At 39.4% G+C, this 15,465-nt stretch overlaps 1 protein-coding gene across 8 annotated transcripts in view; it reads right to left on the reverse strand.

Annotated features, from left to right (window-relative positions):
• MKLN1 (muskelin 1) overlaps positions 1 to 15,465 on the reverse strand; it is a 97,786-nt gene that overhangs the window by 13,192 nt on the left and 69,129 nt on the right. For 7 of the 8 annotated variants that reach the window (XM_074573202.1, XM_074573195.1, XM_074573199.1 and 4 more), the window contains 4 exons: positions 14,017 to 14,146; positions 5,252 to 5,399; positions 4,035 to 4,149; positions 1,253 to 1,392 (listed from right to left, as the gene is read on the reverse strand). In XM_074573202.1, coding sequence (XP_074429303.1) covers positions 1,253 to 1,392; positions 4,035 to 4,149; positions 5,252 to 5,399; positions 14,017 to 14,146 — 533 coding nt within the window. Of the gene's footprint in view, positions 1 to 1,252; positions 1,393 to 1,822; positions 2,282 to 4,034; positions 4,150 to 5,251; positions 5,400 to 14,016; positions 14,147 to 15,465 lie in introns of those variants that run through there. The other variant, XM_074573201.1, reaches the window with a different exon arrangement.

Consider the following 15,465-nt stretch of genomic DNA (forward strand, 5'->3'; position numbering starts at 1 on the left):
TCCAGCTGATGCAGTGGATTTGCTGTGTACACAAAGCAAGAACCTGTTGTGGTACCTAGAGCTGGAGGGAGTGCAGATAATGCGCAGCCAAGTGATTCTGCAGCAGCTGAGCTCCAGCCCCGAGGCACATGAACTCCAGCAAAGCACCCGTCATACCAGTCCCTTGCTGGTCACATTCGTCTCCTTAAACTGGACCCCAATAAACGGGAGCATGTATAAACCCCAAATTTCTGCCAGATAATATGGAGCAACATTTCCTTTGAGTGCAATTTAAGCAAGTGAAAAAAAGCAATCCAGAGCTGTCTCTGGAGACTGTACAGCTGCATTTGCATATAACCACACACAGGTTAATAAGACTCCCAAATTACCGGGCAAGACCTTTATTCATTCTTGTAGGTATTCATGTCTATCACGTGGCTAATCTGCAAAAGGCGTCATCCAGCCCCAGTGACTGTGAGTTGAGTGTAGCAATTTGAGTTCTGCCTCAGAAGTAAAATATCATCAGTAAAAAACAATCTCCAACTCTTGGCAGGACCTGATAACAAAGTATTCTCACCAAGGATGCAGGAAGAGCTATTTATTGGCTTCAAATAATTTGCTGGGTCTTGAAAGGCTGTCTCGCTGTTGCAATTTCTTGCCTAAGGCAACACCATAAGCTTGATTTTGAAAAGCTGTTGCCCTAAATAGCAAATATAAGGCAGCTCTGAAACATCCACAGTGCAAGAAGCACCACAGCGTAGCTGAATTCTGCATAAGTGAGATCTTTCAAGTGATTCTGAATGAAAAACTCTGACGACCTCACCATGGTTGAGTTTCAGATGTGCAAAGGAATCCAGCCCCCAGACTTCATTAGCATCCTTGCGAGCTGTTACTATCTCCTAGCACAGTGTTTCAGAAACATACCCCATTTCCTCGGGAGGTGACAGTACCAAAACACATGTTGATGAGTAGCAGAGTGAAAAGGGAATCTAAAAATTCTCCACGACTCCCCACACAATAGCCAGATTTTTCTAGTTTTAGAGTAACATAGTAAAACCAGAATGAAATTAATGTTGTAGTTTAGCCCCGCCCCACTGATTTTTATTATTAAAATAATGAAAAAAAATTAAAATAACCAAGAAACCTGCAGATCATCATATAACCAACGAAGCGACATTTCCCAAAACATTTTATAAGATATTCAAGTTTTAGCAACTTTAAAAAAAACCCGACACTGAAAAAGAAAATTGCAAAACATCTTTTGTTTCTATACCTGTGCTTTCTTATGAGGTATTTGCAGTGTCTTAGCAGGTATTCCTTTGAAGGTCGACAGAGCTTCAGAGACCAGAAATCATCTAATCTCATCTTTGGAGAGCAGGATTTACCAGGATTCCCTCCAAATAAGTAATGAACCTAAGCAAATGAAAGGCAGATCAAAAAGTTGATTGTTTGTATACATCCACTAAACAAAGACTATTTACTAAGTCAGCATCTTTGGAGAGGTTTATTCTGGAGGGAGAAACTATGCCTTTTAGACAAGCCGCTCCATCTTATTATTAGCCTTACTTTGTCCCCTAGGAGATGAAGAAAGTTGGCTTAAACTGTTTATATTTTAAGATAATAAAAAAAGCTGCACTGTAGGAACCTCCCTCTAGCAGATTCCTAAGATATTTATAAACAAACAGCTACAAACCACATGATCTCTTTCTTTAGAAAAAACCTGTGAGCATGACAAATCCTTAAGCATGTAAGATACGGGCAGAAAAGAAGGATCTGAGCCAACTCTTGTTGCCGTATTCAAAATACTTGATGCAAACAATACTCAAACTGATGGATTACCAACCTCTTCTCCAAATCTTGTCCTCCAAGACTCCAAAATTCTCACTGTCATGAGAGGCACCTGTATTAAGCCCTTCTCTAATTTGGGGATGAGCAGATTATACCCATATAACTGTGAGGTGACTCCAGCAATCACACATCTTCTTTGAAGAAGAAACATTTATGCTTTTAAGGAAGACCCGGAAAAAAGAGACTTTGTAGACTAATGCTCTGGCTTCAGTCAGAGCACTGTTGGTGAAGTTGCATGACTAAAGCACCCACAGTTCAGACAAGCAGCCTTTTCCTTGAGTCAGCAAAGACCATTATCTTCCCCAAGGACAAGGGCCACTGGCAAAGCGTGCGGATAGTCCTAAAGATGCTCAAAGAAAAGTGACAACAAGCCCAGTTCAGCATAGCCTTGGGAGATGACCACCAGGCCTGTGTCCCCACACGTCCCCTAAACTCTACAGAGCCTTAATTTGACCTGCAGAGAAAAAAAAAAAAATAAAAATATTTCCATGGTCTCTGGAAAGGCAGGTTTGCCTCCCCTCAATGCGGCAGCCTAGCTGCAAGACACTCAATATGCTACCTGGACACAAAGGAAAGAGCTGATTGAATGAAGTGTAAAACAAAAAGCCAAAACAATAATGCTAAGAAGAACTGAGGGAGAAAACAGCAATCTTATTTAGAATCAGAAGTCCTAGCCATTACTGTGATTGTCTTAAAAAAAGGTCTAGCATCTCATCCTGAGATGCTACTCATGGAAATATTTAATATACCTGTTCATTTTTTTTTTGTTCAAGGTAGCTCAAATGAAGTAGTTTAACAGCCATTCTGATAATTTCAGGATAAAATGTCTTTGTAATGCAAGGCTAGACTTAGAGAGACACAAATCTCAAGAAAAGTGGAAGTGTTAAAAAAGGACTGTTTATTTCTCCACTTTTTTTTCTTCACATTGTTTGGCATTTCAGACTCTGAACTGTTGATATTGAATGTGCCACAAAGGGTCTTCAAATACTGAGGTTCAAGAAGTCCAACAAGCTACCTTTCTCTACAGCTTTAAAAATAATCACTGAAAACAATGTATTCCGCATCCCACTGATGTAGGCTCTCTGTATTTATATCAGAGGAGTTTAGAAAGGTCATTTGAACAGAGGTTTCTAAAAATAAGACTCTTCAAAACAAGTACATCAAACATCTCTTCAGATAAAGCTGGGTAACTGCCACAATCTAGCAACCTTCTCAGTAACTTATAAAATACTACTCTCAATCTCATGGTATCCTACACTTAGAAGTAACTCATTAAAGGTAGAAGAGTATTGTCCAACATTAGTGTCCACGAGGAAGACAAACCATACTACTTCTCCACACAGAAGTTGCACCCATTCCCCCCACCTCCAGACTTTCGGGCTAGTTGGGTTTCCCAAATTTGATTAACATGCCATGGAATTATAAGACTAAAGTATATTTGTCTTTTTCAGTTCAGACTGTTTCAGCCTAAAACCATATTTTAGAAACAGTTTATTGTAATTGCGGACTATCCATGAAAGGTTAGGCAAGTGTGTCTCAGTAATTTAATTTCATAGGTGAATGAAGTTACAGTAACCTAATCCATGGCTTTGTGCTTTATTAGTTAGTATGCACAAAACCCTAAATTTGCTGAGCAGTCATGGACACTATACACAATTTCAAGTCTATTTGAGCATGAATGAGTCCAGTTAAAGTCAGATAGTGCTAAAGAATGAAAGTTGCTTCTGACATGCAGGGGGAAGTAAGGCACCGCTGTTAGAGCGGATTCTTAACACTGATTAGTTCATTCAAACACACTTTCTCCTGGAAAAGTTGGTAACTATCTGTGACCATTTAGCCACTAACAGATTGTAAGATTAAGTCCCTGAAAATAACGAATGAAGCTTCAAGTGTCCTCAAGCACAAGAACAGCTAGGAGCTAGCCGCTTGACACCTTGTAGAGGTTCAGTATATCCCATTGTCTGCATTTTGATTTCATCTACGACCCATCATGTCTCCTTCACATTTACATAAGAAGTAGCTTAGCACCTTATTTCAAAAGATGACAATAAGTTAAATGAAAGTTACCCACCACATTAACCCAAACGTTAATGCTAAACAAAAAGCTATATTCATTGTACCATCTTTGAAGAGCAAATACACCAGAAGAGCAGTAAGACTGAAAAAAAAATTAAAAAATCGCCATATCTGTGTCTGGACCTTCATACCTTGTGCAACTCATCGTACACCAGTTGATGAGCAAACCTTGGGCAGGGCTCCTCTTCCTGAAGGCTTTTACCTGGATTCTCTTTTGCTGCTTGGTCATTCTTATAGACACAAGACCTGAAATACAAAGCAGTAAGTAATGATTAGTAGAACCTACAGGAAGCAGGAAAGAGTTACTGAAAGGCTATACAGTACAAGTGATGTCAGTTTGACCTGTTTGGCATATAAGACCAAAGATTTTCTTACTTCTCTATAAATTGTCCTCTATTAATCAATCTCCATTCTTAGCTCTACAAAGAAACCCATCCAACAATCAGAGGTGGTCACCCTGGCTGAACACAGTCCTCAATCACAAGCCAAACAGGAAAAAAAATATGGTAAATTTTATATCATGAGCTTTGAAGCTATCTTTAGATGTCACATTATTTGCTAGCAGAATTGTCAGCATCAAGTATATTTTCAAACATGGAGAATACCATCTTGGACGCACTAGAGCTATAGGCCATAAATTGCAGCAAAACTAGCATTTCAAACACTGATTTCCAAGCAGACTTAAGTTGTTTTTTCCAACTGAAACCCCATTTTAAAAAACAGCATCCACACCCTTCAAAGTGATTGGCCCCACATTAGAGGAGACCTTGAACACAAAAATGCTGCCAACTCTGGAAAGGGGCAGTGCCAACCAACTACCAAATAACCGTACAGCAAATAGACAAGGAGATATTTTCTCAGAATACTGGCTCTAGCAAGCTGAAGTACCGCTGTGTGCAGCCTGAAAAGAGCTGACAGATCTAGCATGAACACTTCTCCGTTACCCTTCATACAGCAGAGCAGTTTCCTTAGTTTCTAATAACTAGTACCATGTACGCTGTTATTAACAACTTACATTTGACTGAATTTGCTGCACTGACAATAAATCCTGGCCTTGAACTTTTCCTACAGGAAAAACATCTTATAATGGCTTATTTCCCCTCATCCCCTCCACCTGCCTCAAATAAAGAAGTTCACATGATCTCTCTCCCTCATTTGCCTTATTTCCATGGTGTCTCTAAAGACGCTGGGAGAAAGAGGTGCCTCAAGGGAACTCAGTTCTCTTCAACATTACCATTCCATGGTTATAAGAGTTTACAGAGTTACCTGGGAGACAGGATCGTGTAGGATTGCTTTCTAAAGAAAGTCAGTGTAGATGTTAGAAACAGCACCCCTTTCATTGACTTACCAGCTGTTCCTCACAATGTCATAGATCCAGAAGGAATTCCTAACGTTCTCTTCCCGCTTCTCCTTGTCTTTACTGAGCCCTGACAAGACATGGATTTCATTCAGTTCTGGATCAATGGTAGCCCTTTGAGTGAAACCTGTCATTGGAACTGACAAAAAACAAAAAAAAAACAACCAAGGTTACACGTTGAAGACAACCAAGGATACAGGAAGGGATCCATGCATCAGACAGATGCATTTCCCTCCCCCTGCAATTCAACAGATTTTCTAATATCCATGGTACAAGCATGAGATTTCACATAACTACCTTTTCAGTATTCTGGGATAAAGCGCGTCTTCAGTTTAACATCACTACCTAGTTTGCCCGTTTTCTTCTTTTTAATTACTTTTAGCTGTTCATCTTTCATATAAAACCAGAACTTGGGACTGAGTGATCCCAAGCTGTTATTTCCTGTGACCTCTCCTCCACAGCAATCTCGTTATTTACCACAACTTCAAACTGAAATGGCACAGCTCAAAATAGGAGGTGTGGAGAAGTCACCAAAACCAATTTGCCTCTTGGACATGCCCTCCAAAGCAGGGTGAGAGGGGGGAGGAGAAGAAACATCACCCAGAGGCTGACTCCTTCCCTGCTACGGACAAGTCCAATCCAATGCAAATTCTCTTCTTCCCTTCCTATTTGCGACTCCTGTGAAGCAATAAAACCATTCTGAGAGCCGCTGGTTCCTAGGAAAAGGTATGGGGAAAGCTATTTGGGTGACTACCAGCTCAGAAACAAGGATTGACGTGTTTCAAGATAGAGACATACGATCCTTGTAGATAACAGTGGAGTGATTTTGCTATTATCTCATGCATAAAAGGAAGCACTGATTCAAGAACGTTTAATTGCGAAAGCTGGGAAACTCAAAAAAAAAAACAAAACAACCCATCAAGATGATCTCAACATTACATAGCTGACAACCTCACAGTGCTTACTTTAGAACAAAGATGTCAAGGAAGTTTTTTGTATTTTCTAAATAGTTGTGGTATAATTAACAAGCTATTCTGCTCCACCTTCATATTTAGAAATATGGTGAAATACTGAGGATTCCAACAGTTTTCATCATAATTCCCCGAAAAAAGGTCAGCAAATTTGTTTGGCAGTCCTTTTTGTTTGTTGTATAATTCCCCATTTCCTGTTTCCCTAGGCAACCATCCTTCCAAAATGTATTTGTGAAGAACACGTGATCTTTGTTTACAGATCCTGTTTGTCTCATTTCTCTTTCTGGGTCAGTTTACAAAGGCTGGTAAAGGTTCCTGGCCTTCAATCAAGATTTTGGCATGAAAAATTCTCAGAACTCTTGTATTTTGCAAATTCTTCCCTGCAATTAACTGCAAACTGCACACAAGGACTAGAAAACAAGCCCTACGCTAATAAACCATTTAATATCACTGTTTAAGAACACACAAAACGGTATTTTGCAAGCCCATTCTGTAACAGGTTTTAGTCTCCAATCTTCTCATTTGCTAGGCCAGGAAAGTAATAAATAGCAATTAAAAAATTCTGAGCAGCATTTGGTTTTCTACAGTTTAAGCCCCTTCTGAAATAGTTAGCAAAGCCAAAAACCCCAAACATTGCTTAAGAAGATATATATATATATATAAAAACAGCTTAACTCTTAAATAAACTTAAACAGAAACTGAAATATATTCAGATAATTCATTTGAGAGTCTTGTTGACAAAATCCTTGTTTGTGGTTTTACGGAAAATCAGGAGGTAGAGCCTGTGGAGCCCTCATCAGCAGAAACCTGCCTATTGTGACCTCTAATTTTGACACGAAGTTTCAAATGAAAATTAATCCAGTTTATAAACAAATGGGTGGAAGAGCAGAGGGAAAGAACAGGGAACAATGCTGGCACAGCAACGGCTACATACCTTGTCTTAGCTGCAAACCACAAGGAAGTTTTTAAATAAGACTAACAAGTACTGTGAAAGTCACCCAATAAGGAAATTGAGAACAAAAAGACAATTATAGACTAAATATCATTAATTTTTGAAAAGTATCATGTAATGTGTTTGCTTGCATAGTCAGGGGCTGAATCATTGACCCAAAAGGATTAAATTCAAGGCGTATTTGAGACATTTCTGGCAAGAGAGCCATCTAAATTTGATCAGCAATGCTAATGTACATGGAAAATGTCTTTGCAACCCCATCTGCTGCTTTGAACATTCGAGACCATGCCGGGTTTTTAGGAAAAAAGCATGCAAATCTTCAGAGCATTAATACCTCAGGCTCATTGAAATGAAAATTATTATAATCATGAGGAACACAGTTGCTATATTACCATTGATACAGAAAGCACATGAAACTTGTCTCTGGAAGTCCCATCCCTCCTCCTGAAATGTTGTTAAATAAATGCATTTTGTATTTAGTTTATGCTCGATTTCCTGAAGCTGAAATTATTATTTAAATGATGAAGGAGGGAAAAGCCGCCAAAGTTCAGTGCCTCTGTTTTTTTACTCTTAATAGTAAGAATACGAATTATCCACAGCAACTGCAATCAAAACTAAATTCAAGACAAGTAATTTCAGGCTTCCCTCTGCTGTGCATCAATCTCTTCTGGAGACTGTTTGAAATGCGAAATGACTAAAAAAAAAAATATCAAAAAATATATATCCCTACATTTAGTAAGGGCCTAAGATGAGGGGCAACTTACATAAACTCTCTGACCTATCTAAGCAACTGTGAAGAAACCATATTTAAGTTGTGCCTTAGGCTAGACAAAATTGACACCTAGTCTTTTGCAGAGGAAGACCAAAGTAGAAAGTTAGATCTACTAAGATTTAAAAAAAAAAAAACAAACCACAAGACAACACAAATTTGGTAAACAAGTCCATGAAAATAAAACAATGAGGAAATAAGGCAAGCTACTGCACAGTAAAAGAGAGATGCTGTGGTATTTTAAACACAACAGAAACATCAAAAAGATGTTTACCAAGGAAGTTTGAACCTTGACAGAGCAAGAGGGCTAATGAAATCCTCATGACTGACAAACGCTTCCACTAGGGGGTAAGAGAGCTTCATAATCTGCAAGTGCAGCGGACTTGCAGTAAATGCTGGATATAATTCAAATGATTGTGGTCAGCATATTAGAGGGGGACACGGGCTGTAAACTTGTGAAAAGTACTTGTGATATTTAGCTAATAAAATGTACGTCAGGAAGGAAATCTAATTCTGCATGGGAGACAAAACTGAACCTGTGACAGTAACTGATTGCTTAGGATATTTTTTTTATTTTTTTTTTTAAATTTTAAGGCTCAGACTAAGAAGTCATAAATAACGAGGGGTGAGAATCTGGCACGGTACTGACAGTGCACTGCAAGAACTCTTATTCACAGTACACTAGATCCAAGGGGTGCAGAAAGTGGTAAGAATGGCTCCATGGAAGTTCCCGCTCTCTTTTCCCTCTTCATGCAAATCAGTTTTGGAGCAGATCTCCACCGATTTCACCCCGTTCCGAGTGCCTCTCAGGCCCAGTGATCACTCAGGTCAGCTGTGGGCAGCCATCTCGAAGGACGTAAAGCAGCGAGTGAGGACTTAGCCCTGGTTGTTTTGAACACAGCATTGGCCTGTCGCTACGTGATATTAACTTGGCTCCTATGACAATACATTACAGATTGAAGAGAAAACGCTGTACAGAGACATTACTAAACACACTACAATCCCCAGAAGTCGAGTAGATGGTGAATGTTTTCCTTGTGCCACTGCGTTTCCCGCCCCCCCCCCCCCCCCCCCCCCAATAATCTCATTAACCAGTCCAGGGTAGAAGGGCAGAAACTAACTGAAAATAAGAGATCTGAATCCTCCCTCCAGAACTTAGCATTTGCACTTATTTTTATATAGCACAAGTGAAAAGCTCATGCCTCAATATTTCAAAACAATATTCAGCTGCACAGGCCTTGAGTTAGCAGCCGGTTACATAAACAAGTAGTAATTCCCGAGAAAGCTTTGATAAGTTGCTGCGTAACCGTGTACAATATAATTTCCATTTAAATATAACACATGGAAAAAGCTTTTCTACAAGTGTGACACCTAATCATGAAACAGATATGTTCCCACTACCACAGTCCCCACTTAACAGGCATTTATTTGATCATAGTGATCATTTCAGCAAGCTGAATATTTTTTGGCTTGCATGTGCAAACAGCTACAAACAGTTGTTTCAAGCGCAACGTTAGCTGCTGCCAGTACCTAAGTGAGAAAACAGAGCTTTTACAACACAAAGTTTGCAAAGCGGTAAATTGGAGTTCATAGAGATGCGGCTCTCATAGTACTAGACAGAAGTTTGGAAATAAAATCTCATCTCTCTCATTTAAGAGGATACTATAGCATGTTTGTAAACGTGCTTTGGAACACAGCATTGGCAAAACAATATAAAATTTGCAGTCTACAGACCAGTTCTGAAGGACTCGTGAAGGATAATTAAGGGAAGCAAGTTCACTGACAGCCTTTCAGTGCCACCAAGTTACGAAACCCGCAGAACGCATTACTGCTAATACCACTGCAAGTGACTTGCAAGTATCCTCCCTCCTTGTGCTGGCTTGTGATCAAAAAAATAGGAGAAAACTGCATCACATGGATATTGCTGCTCACCAGAACAAGGCACCTCCCTGATGGATTAATTGGGGGAAGAAAAAAAAAAAAAAAAAGGGGGTAGGTCTGCAAGTTACTCCATACCACTACTTGTAAACCATAGAAAACTGAAGCAGCATCTCCCCTGAACTTTACTGGGGCAAACCTTGATGAATGATAGAGATAGCACGCAGGCCAGCTGTTGACACAGCAAGATAATGATTATCCTCTTGGATTTTTTATGATGAGACTGCATTTGGCAGCCAGCCAAGGAGCTGCTAAGGAGACCATTCGGACAGTTTGGTTGTCTTGTTGAAAAAGCAACAACTCGATGTCCAACACTCAGTTCTCTTCCAAGCAACACGTGATTTTGGAAAAAAAAACAAAACGGTCAGTTAGTAAATGTAGTAAATGTGAATGGAATTCTGCTGCTATGTCATGTCTGTAAAGCATTCTTAGGATTTGGTGACTCCCTGCTCTCCCCCCCCAATTCACAGTAGGTGGAGAGTATCTTGAGAGTGGCTCAGAGAAGCACCTCACAAGATGAAGAGCACATAAGACCCCTCACAAAACAAAGTGCTTCCATGGCAACAGACATGCTGACTGGCAAGGTAGGCCTTAAACTGAACAAGGGCAAAACGTGTCAAGTGTCAAAAAGACACTCAAAATGGGATATTCAGACTGCTCATCTGAGTTGGCTACCGGCCACGTAGGGCTAGCTTTGTTTTCTATTTTGCTTACTGTTTTTCTGACATCATCTTGTTTTAAACCAGGATTTCCTGGGCTGGCCTGTGCCGCCTCTGTCCGTGGTCCTTACCCAGGAAACCTCCCGACTCTCAGGTGCACAGCTCTGGAATGAGCACCTGCCCCAGCAAGAGACCCAGGAACTTCACCAGTGGCTAGAAAAAAATATTTGCAGTTTGCCCATAAGAACTACCTCACCATTAAAAGGAGCCACAGGCCCATCCAAGGCTTGTTCTCATTTGACTTGTTCTATGCCAAGGGATATATGATGATCTTGATTCACTTGCAGAAGGACATTCTCCCTCTGATCAACAGCTCTGACATATCACCTGAGTCAGGGCCAAACAGGATTATCACAGGAACCTTGACCACAAATGTTACCCTCAGCTCCCTTAGACCTGAAACGACTGCCCGTGACTAGTCATGGATTGTGCGCTGAGCAAGTCAGGCAAGCTGTCAGTAGAGCATTTTGAAGACATCTGATACTGGTGGCATCTCTAGGCCGTGTGTATGCTTCAGAGATACACTCTGCCTATGCATGTTGAGTTTGCTTAGGTTTGTTGTTGTTTGTTGTTTTTTAAGTAATTATAAGTATACAACTGCTTTAAGGGTATGTCCATCAACATACACATTTCTGCCTCTCCTCCAACCACAGGCTCTTCTACTGTACACTTCCTCCAATTTGTACGACTACTGCCTTTCTTCGCATCCAACTCATTATCACTGTTCCATTCTCTTTTCCTCAGTCCCATTTGTCCATGCTCTAGCTGAACTAACAAATTTCTTGCTCATAACAGTTACCATGCAGCAGAAAGATAACCATCCCTAATGGCCTAATTTCACTGTAGTGCTCTCCTTTGACAGCAAAGAGAAAGCACCAGTTTTTTTGATGGAATGAGTTGCAGAAAGAACCCATGCTCACTGGCAAATGCATTTATCAGACACGAAGAGCCACAGGGCTTACCCATGTTCAAAGCAGATCAAGTCAGGAGACATTCCTAGTAAGCAATGCTGCGTGCAAACCCATCTTTTAGAAACTGTACCTTGATCAAATGTGAACTTTTCCCAGGAATGAAAAAAGCACATCTAAACTTGCTAAAATTATTGTTCTTTACTTCCAATTAAAAATATTTGTATCATACTTATCACCCAATATTCTCTCAAACACATCACCTACACAAGAAATTAGTTCCAGGATCAACATCAAAAACACAACTAAGAGCAAAGAAACACTAAACAGCATAAATATGTCACCCAGAAGATGAGAGCAGCAAAAGCAACGTATCATTACCACTGTTTTCTAGCATTGCAATGACTCCATATTACTGATATTCCTTAACTATCAGTTTTACTACTACTTTTTAAAATCTTCTCATTGCTCTAACAGAAATTTTTAAAAAATGCACAATTAAGATCTTTTAGAAGGGGTAAAAATCAAAATAGCTCATCTAAGAATAGAACTGCATGCCACATGCGAGCCAGGAACAAAATGTAATCATGGAACTTTATAGGAACATTTAGGTCAGGCATCCTCAACTTGACTCATCACACTGAGCAGCTTAAAACTTCACAGCAACCAGTCAGGGAATCACTTTGTTCATACAGATCAAAATGGTATATCACCACCTAACGGGAGCACAATAAAGACTTGCTTTTTTGGGGTGAAAATAGTCCTGTCAGCAGTTGCTCTTTGAATGTAATGAGCATTTTGTTCCCTTTCTGTTAAAATGCAAATAATCCTAGCATTTTCTTTCAAAAGGAAGGGAAACGTTCAAATCTGTTTGTTTACTTTCTACACACAGGAGAACAGTAAACTGAAAATCTACTCATGAATTATTTCCAATGAGTCATTTTCCTACAAAGTCTACTATTCAGCACTTCGGGCCCTGTAGGAATGGGGAAGAGGGCTAAATATTACAGTCTCATTTGCTTAACCGAACCTTGCAGTTAACGTACTTGCTGAGAAGCAGAGCTCAGTGTCTTCTCCAGCCATAAGGCAAGCTCGGTATCTTTAAATCTGAAGTTGACACAGGCGTCAGCTTTAAGCCATATGTTTTAATGCTTCTAGCTATAAAGAAGTGTAGTTTTAAAAAAGCAAAATGCTAGCAATTTCATGGGGGAAAAAAAAAATAAAAATTCTTTAAAAGCTCTAAGGATGACAAACAGTGCGTGGGTATGCGTAGAGCAGCATCAGGCAACATGCAGGCACCTTATTAAAGGAGACTGTCAACAATACAAGCTAGTTCTTCCTTGGAAGCACTCAAGTAAATAAAGGACTCCAGAGAATAAGAGCTGGGGTACACTTCTCCCTCACTGGCGTAACTAAATTAATAAGCAAACAATAACTCATAACCATCAATAATTCACTTCAAAAGTTCAGCAAAATTACTTGCTAAAAATTAATGCTGATGAAAATAAGGATGGGCAGCCTAAATTCAAGATAAATTAGTTTCCTGGGATTTTTGGGAACCAGAAGAAGAGAAAACAAGACTGGGACTAAATATACATAATATAAGAAATATTCATAACTTCTCTCCTATAGCAGTACACTCCGCAATACAAATTTCCACTTCTAAGATGTATGTTGAAAATCAGGGTATTTGCAACACAGGAAAATGATATACTTTTACATGCAGAAGTCCTTTTTCAAAAAAAAGAACATTCTTTATGTCATTTGAGAAAAAGAGGTATAAAATCAGTTCTTTATGGTTGTGCTATAATGCCTTTTGGATGTTTTTAAAGGTTTCTGGTATACAGAACTATGCTTGGTGTATATAGCTCCAGCAGTATGAACCAAAAAGGACTGAAGCCTTCCTCCCTCCTCCTACCTTTTTTTGCTGCTCCCTTATAATTTAGTACAATAACAACAGGACAGCAGGTCTCATCTTTCTAGTCAGCTCCTGCCAGGCCAAATAACCTCTGCCCCGCTACTCCAATGCTCTGTCTCTGAGCATCCTTGTGCCTTTCCACATCTCAAACCAAGCAGATTATTTCTATTTTATGGCACCTTTCACTTGGTGAAAACTAGAAAAATAAAATTGTTTTCTCTTTTCCTCGTTTAAAGAAAATTACTTTTTTCAGACTTTTTTCCCCCCTGTCTCTGCTGGAGTTTCAAAGGAGTATTTTTAGTTCTTATTTTGCTGATTTTTTTTTTCCTTTTGAGGTGCTATGTGGTTTTGTGCATCAATTATTTCTATTGTGCTGAAGATGGTGACTGTCAAATGTCAGGAAGGACAAAAGAGCTGGCATAAGTTTAACTTATATACTGTGGAGTTTACTTGGGTACGTAGAGCTAGTTAAGGATGCTAACCAGATACCACAGGACACTGAAGCTGGGCTTTCACCTACTTAACAATATATTTCCCATTTGTACCAGCAGGAAGAAATTAATACGTAGTTATACTCTTACCCATCCCTGAATCTTTCTTAGTGCCATCTGATATGATATCCACATGATCGCTGTCTACATCATAACTGAAGAAGTCGTTCAAATAAGTCTTCGATCTCTGTCCACCAAATACATATAAGCAGCGATTTTTCTGGAATGGAAAAAACAAGTATTTCTTTACCAAGCTCAAGAAAGAACGTTGGCCAACTGTGACCATTAAGAAAAACACAGATGAATCAAAGAGTAAAAGATATGTTTATTCTAAGTTTAAAATCATGCCTTAGCTATCAGGTCCACCAATCTTTATTTGGTAAGTATGCTTTACCTCCACCTCTGCAAAGATTCACAGGGAACAATTACATAGAATAGTTTATTCCTCTCAAACTCAGTAAAAACTTGAGAATTCTTGATTAGGTTCTTGATCTTCTTGATTCTTGAATTCACAATTTCACCATTTCAAGAGCTAAACAATTAAGGGCTCACAGCTTCTCCACCCCAAAAAGCCTCTTACAAATGCAATTAAAGAATTCTTTTTCTTGATCTAAATCAGACCACAAGCCTGGATCCAACACAGAGCTTCAGCTCGAGGGCGACCAAACAGATTTTACATTACTGTAACCTTGCCTGATCAAGCTCTAACTTCAGAACATTAAAACAGCAATTCATTTTTCAAGTTTAATATTAAAGAATTAACAGTCTCCACATCTAAAACCTATTAGATCATAATTTTGCTGTTAAGAAAAAAAAGGAACAAAAGACGGACTGTAAGAGAAACCACCGAGGTACCAGCACATTACTAAACTCAGAACAAGCAAGCAGCAATCCAAGAATAACAGGTTTATTACTTCTTTCAAGTTTGCCAAGTGGAAAGTCCGTAAGAGGCAGATTATTTTTCTTTCAAATGGTTGAGAAAACAGCAAAGGACCTAAACTTCCATGACCTGTGCTTACAGAAACCTGTATTTTTACGTTTACTACAGACACATACTTGAAAAATCCTCTGGTACCTCTGCAGAATTTTGTGTGGCAATATGTTTTTGACCAGATTTGAGAGCGCCATTCAAAACAAAGATGAAATTGAAAGCTCTGAAAGCACAGTATTCACTATAAAAATTCTGATCTTTCATTTGAAAGGGAAAGAGAAATAAACTCAGTAAAAACTGGTCAGTTTTCAATAGGGGTTGTCAGTAAACACCTGAATGCTACAATATTAATTTTAATTCTCTTCCTCCCTACCTGCAAGTCAAAGTCTAATGTCAGCAAAACACCCTGCAGTTCCCATGTTCCGCACCCAAGTGAACATGCGGTTGAAAAGCACAATTGGAAATACCCAGTACTAAATAAAGCGCTACACAGCCCTCCCTCCTCATATCCTTCTGCCTTTCCATCAGTCTCTGGATGAAATGCCTATAATGCCATCTGTGCCCAGCTGTTAACAGCTGCTCAAGACTGGCAGCAGGACAGCACAGAG

This window comes from Larus michahellis, chromosome 1 (assembly GCF_964199755.1).
Source record: "Larus michahellis chromosome 1, bLarMic1.1, whole genome shotgun sequence".
Lineage (NCBI taxonomy): Eukaryota > Metazoa > Chordata > Aves > Charadriiformes > Laridae > Larus > Larus michahellis.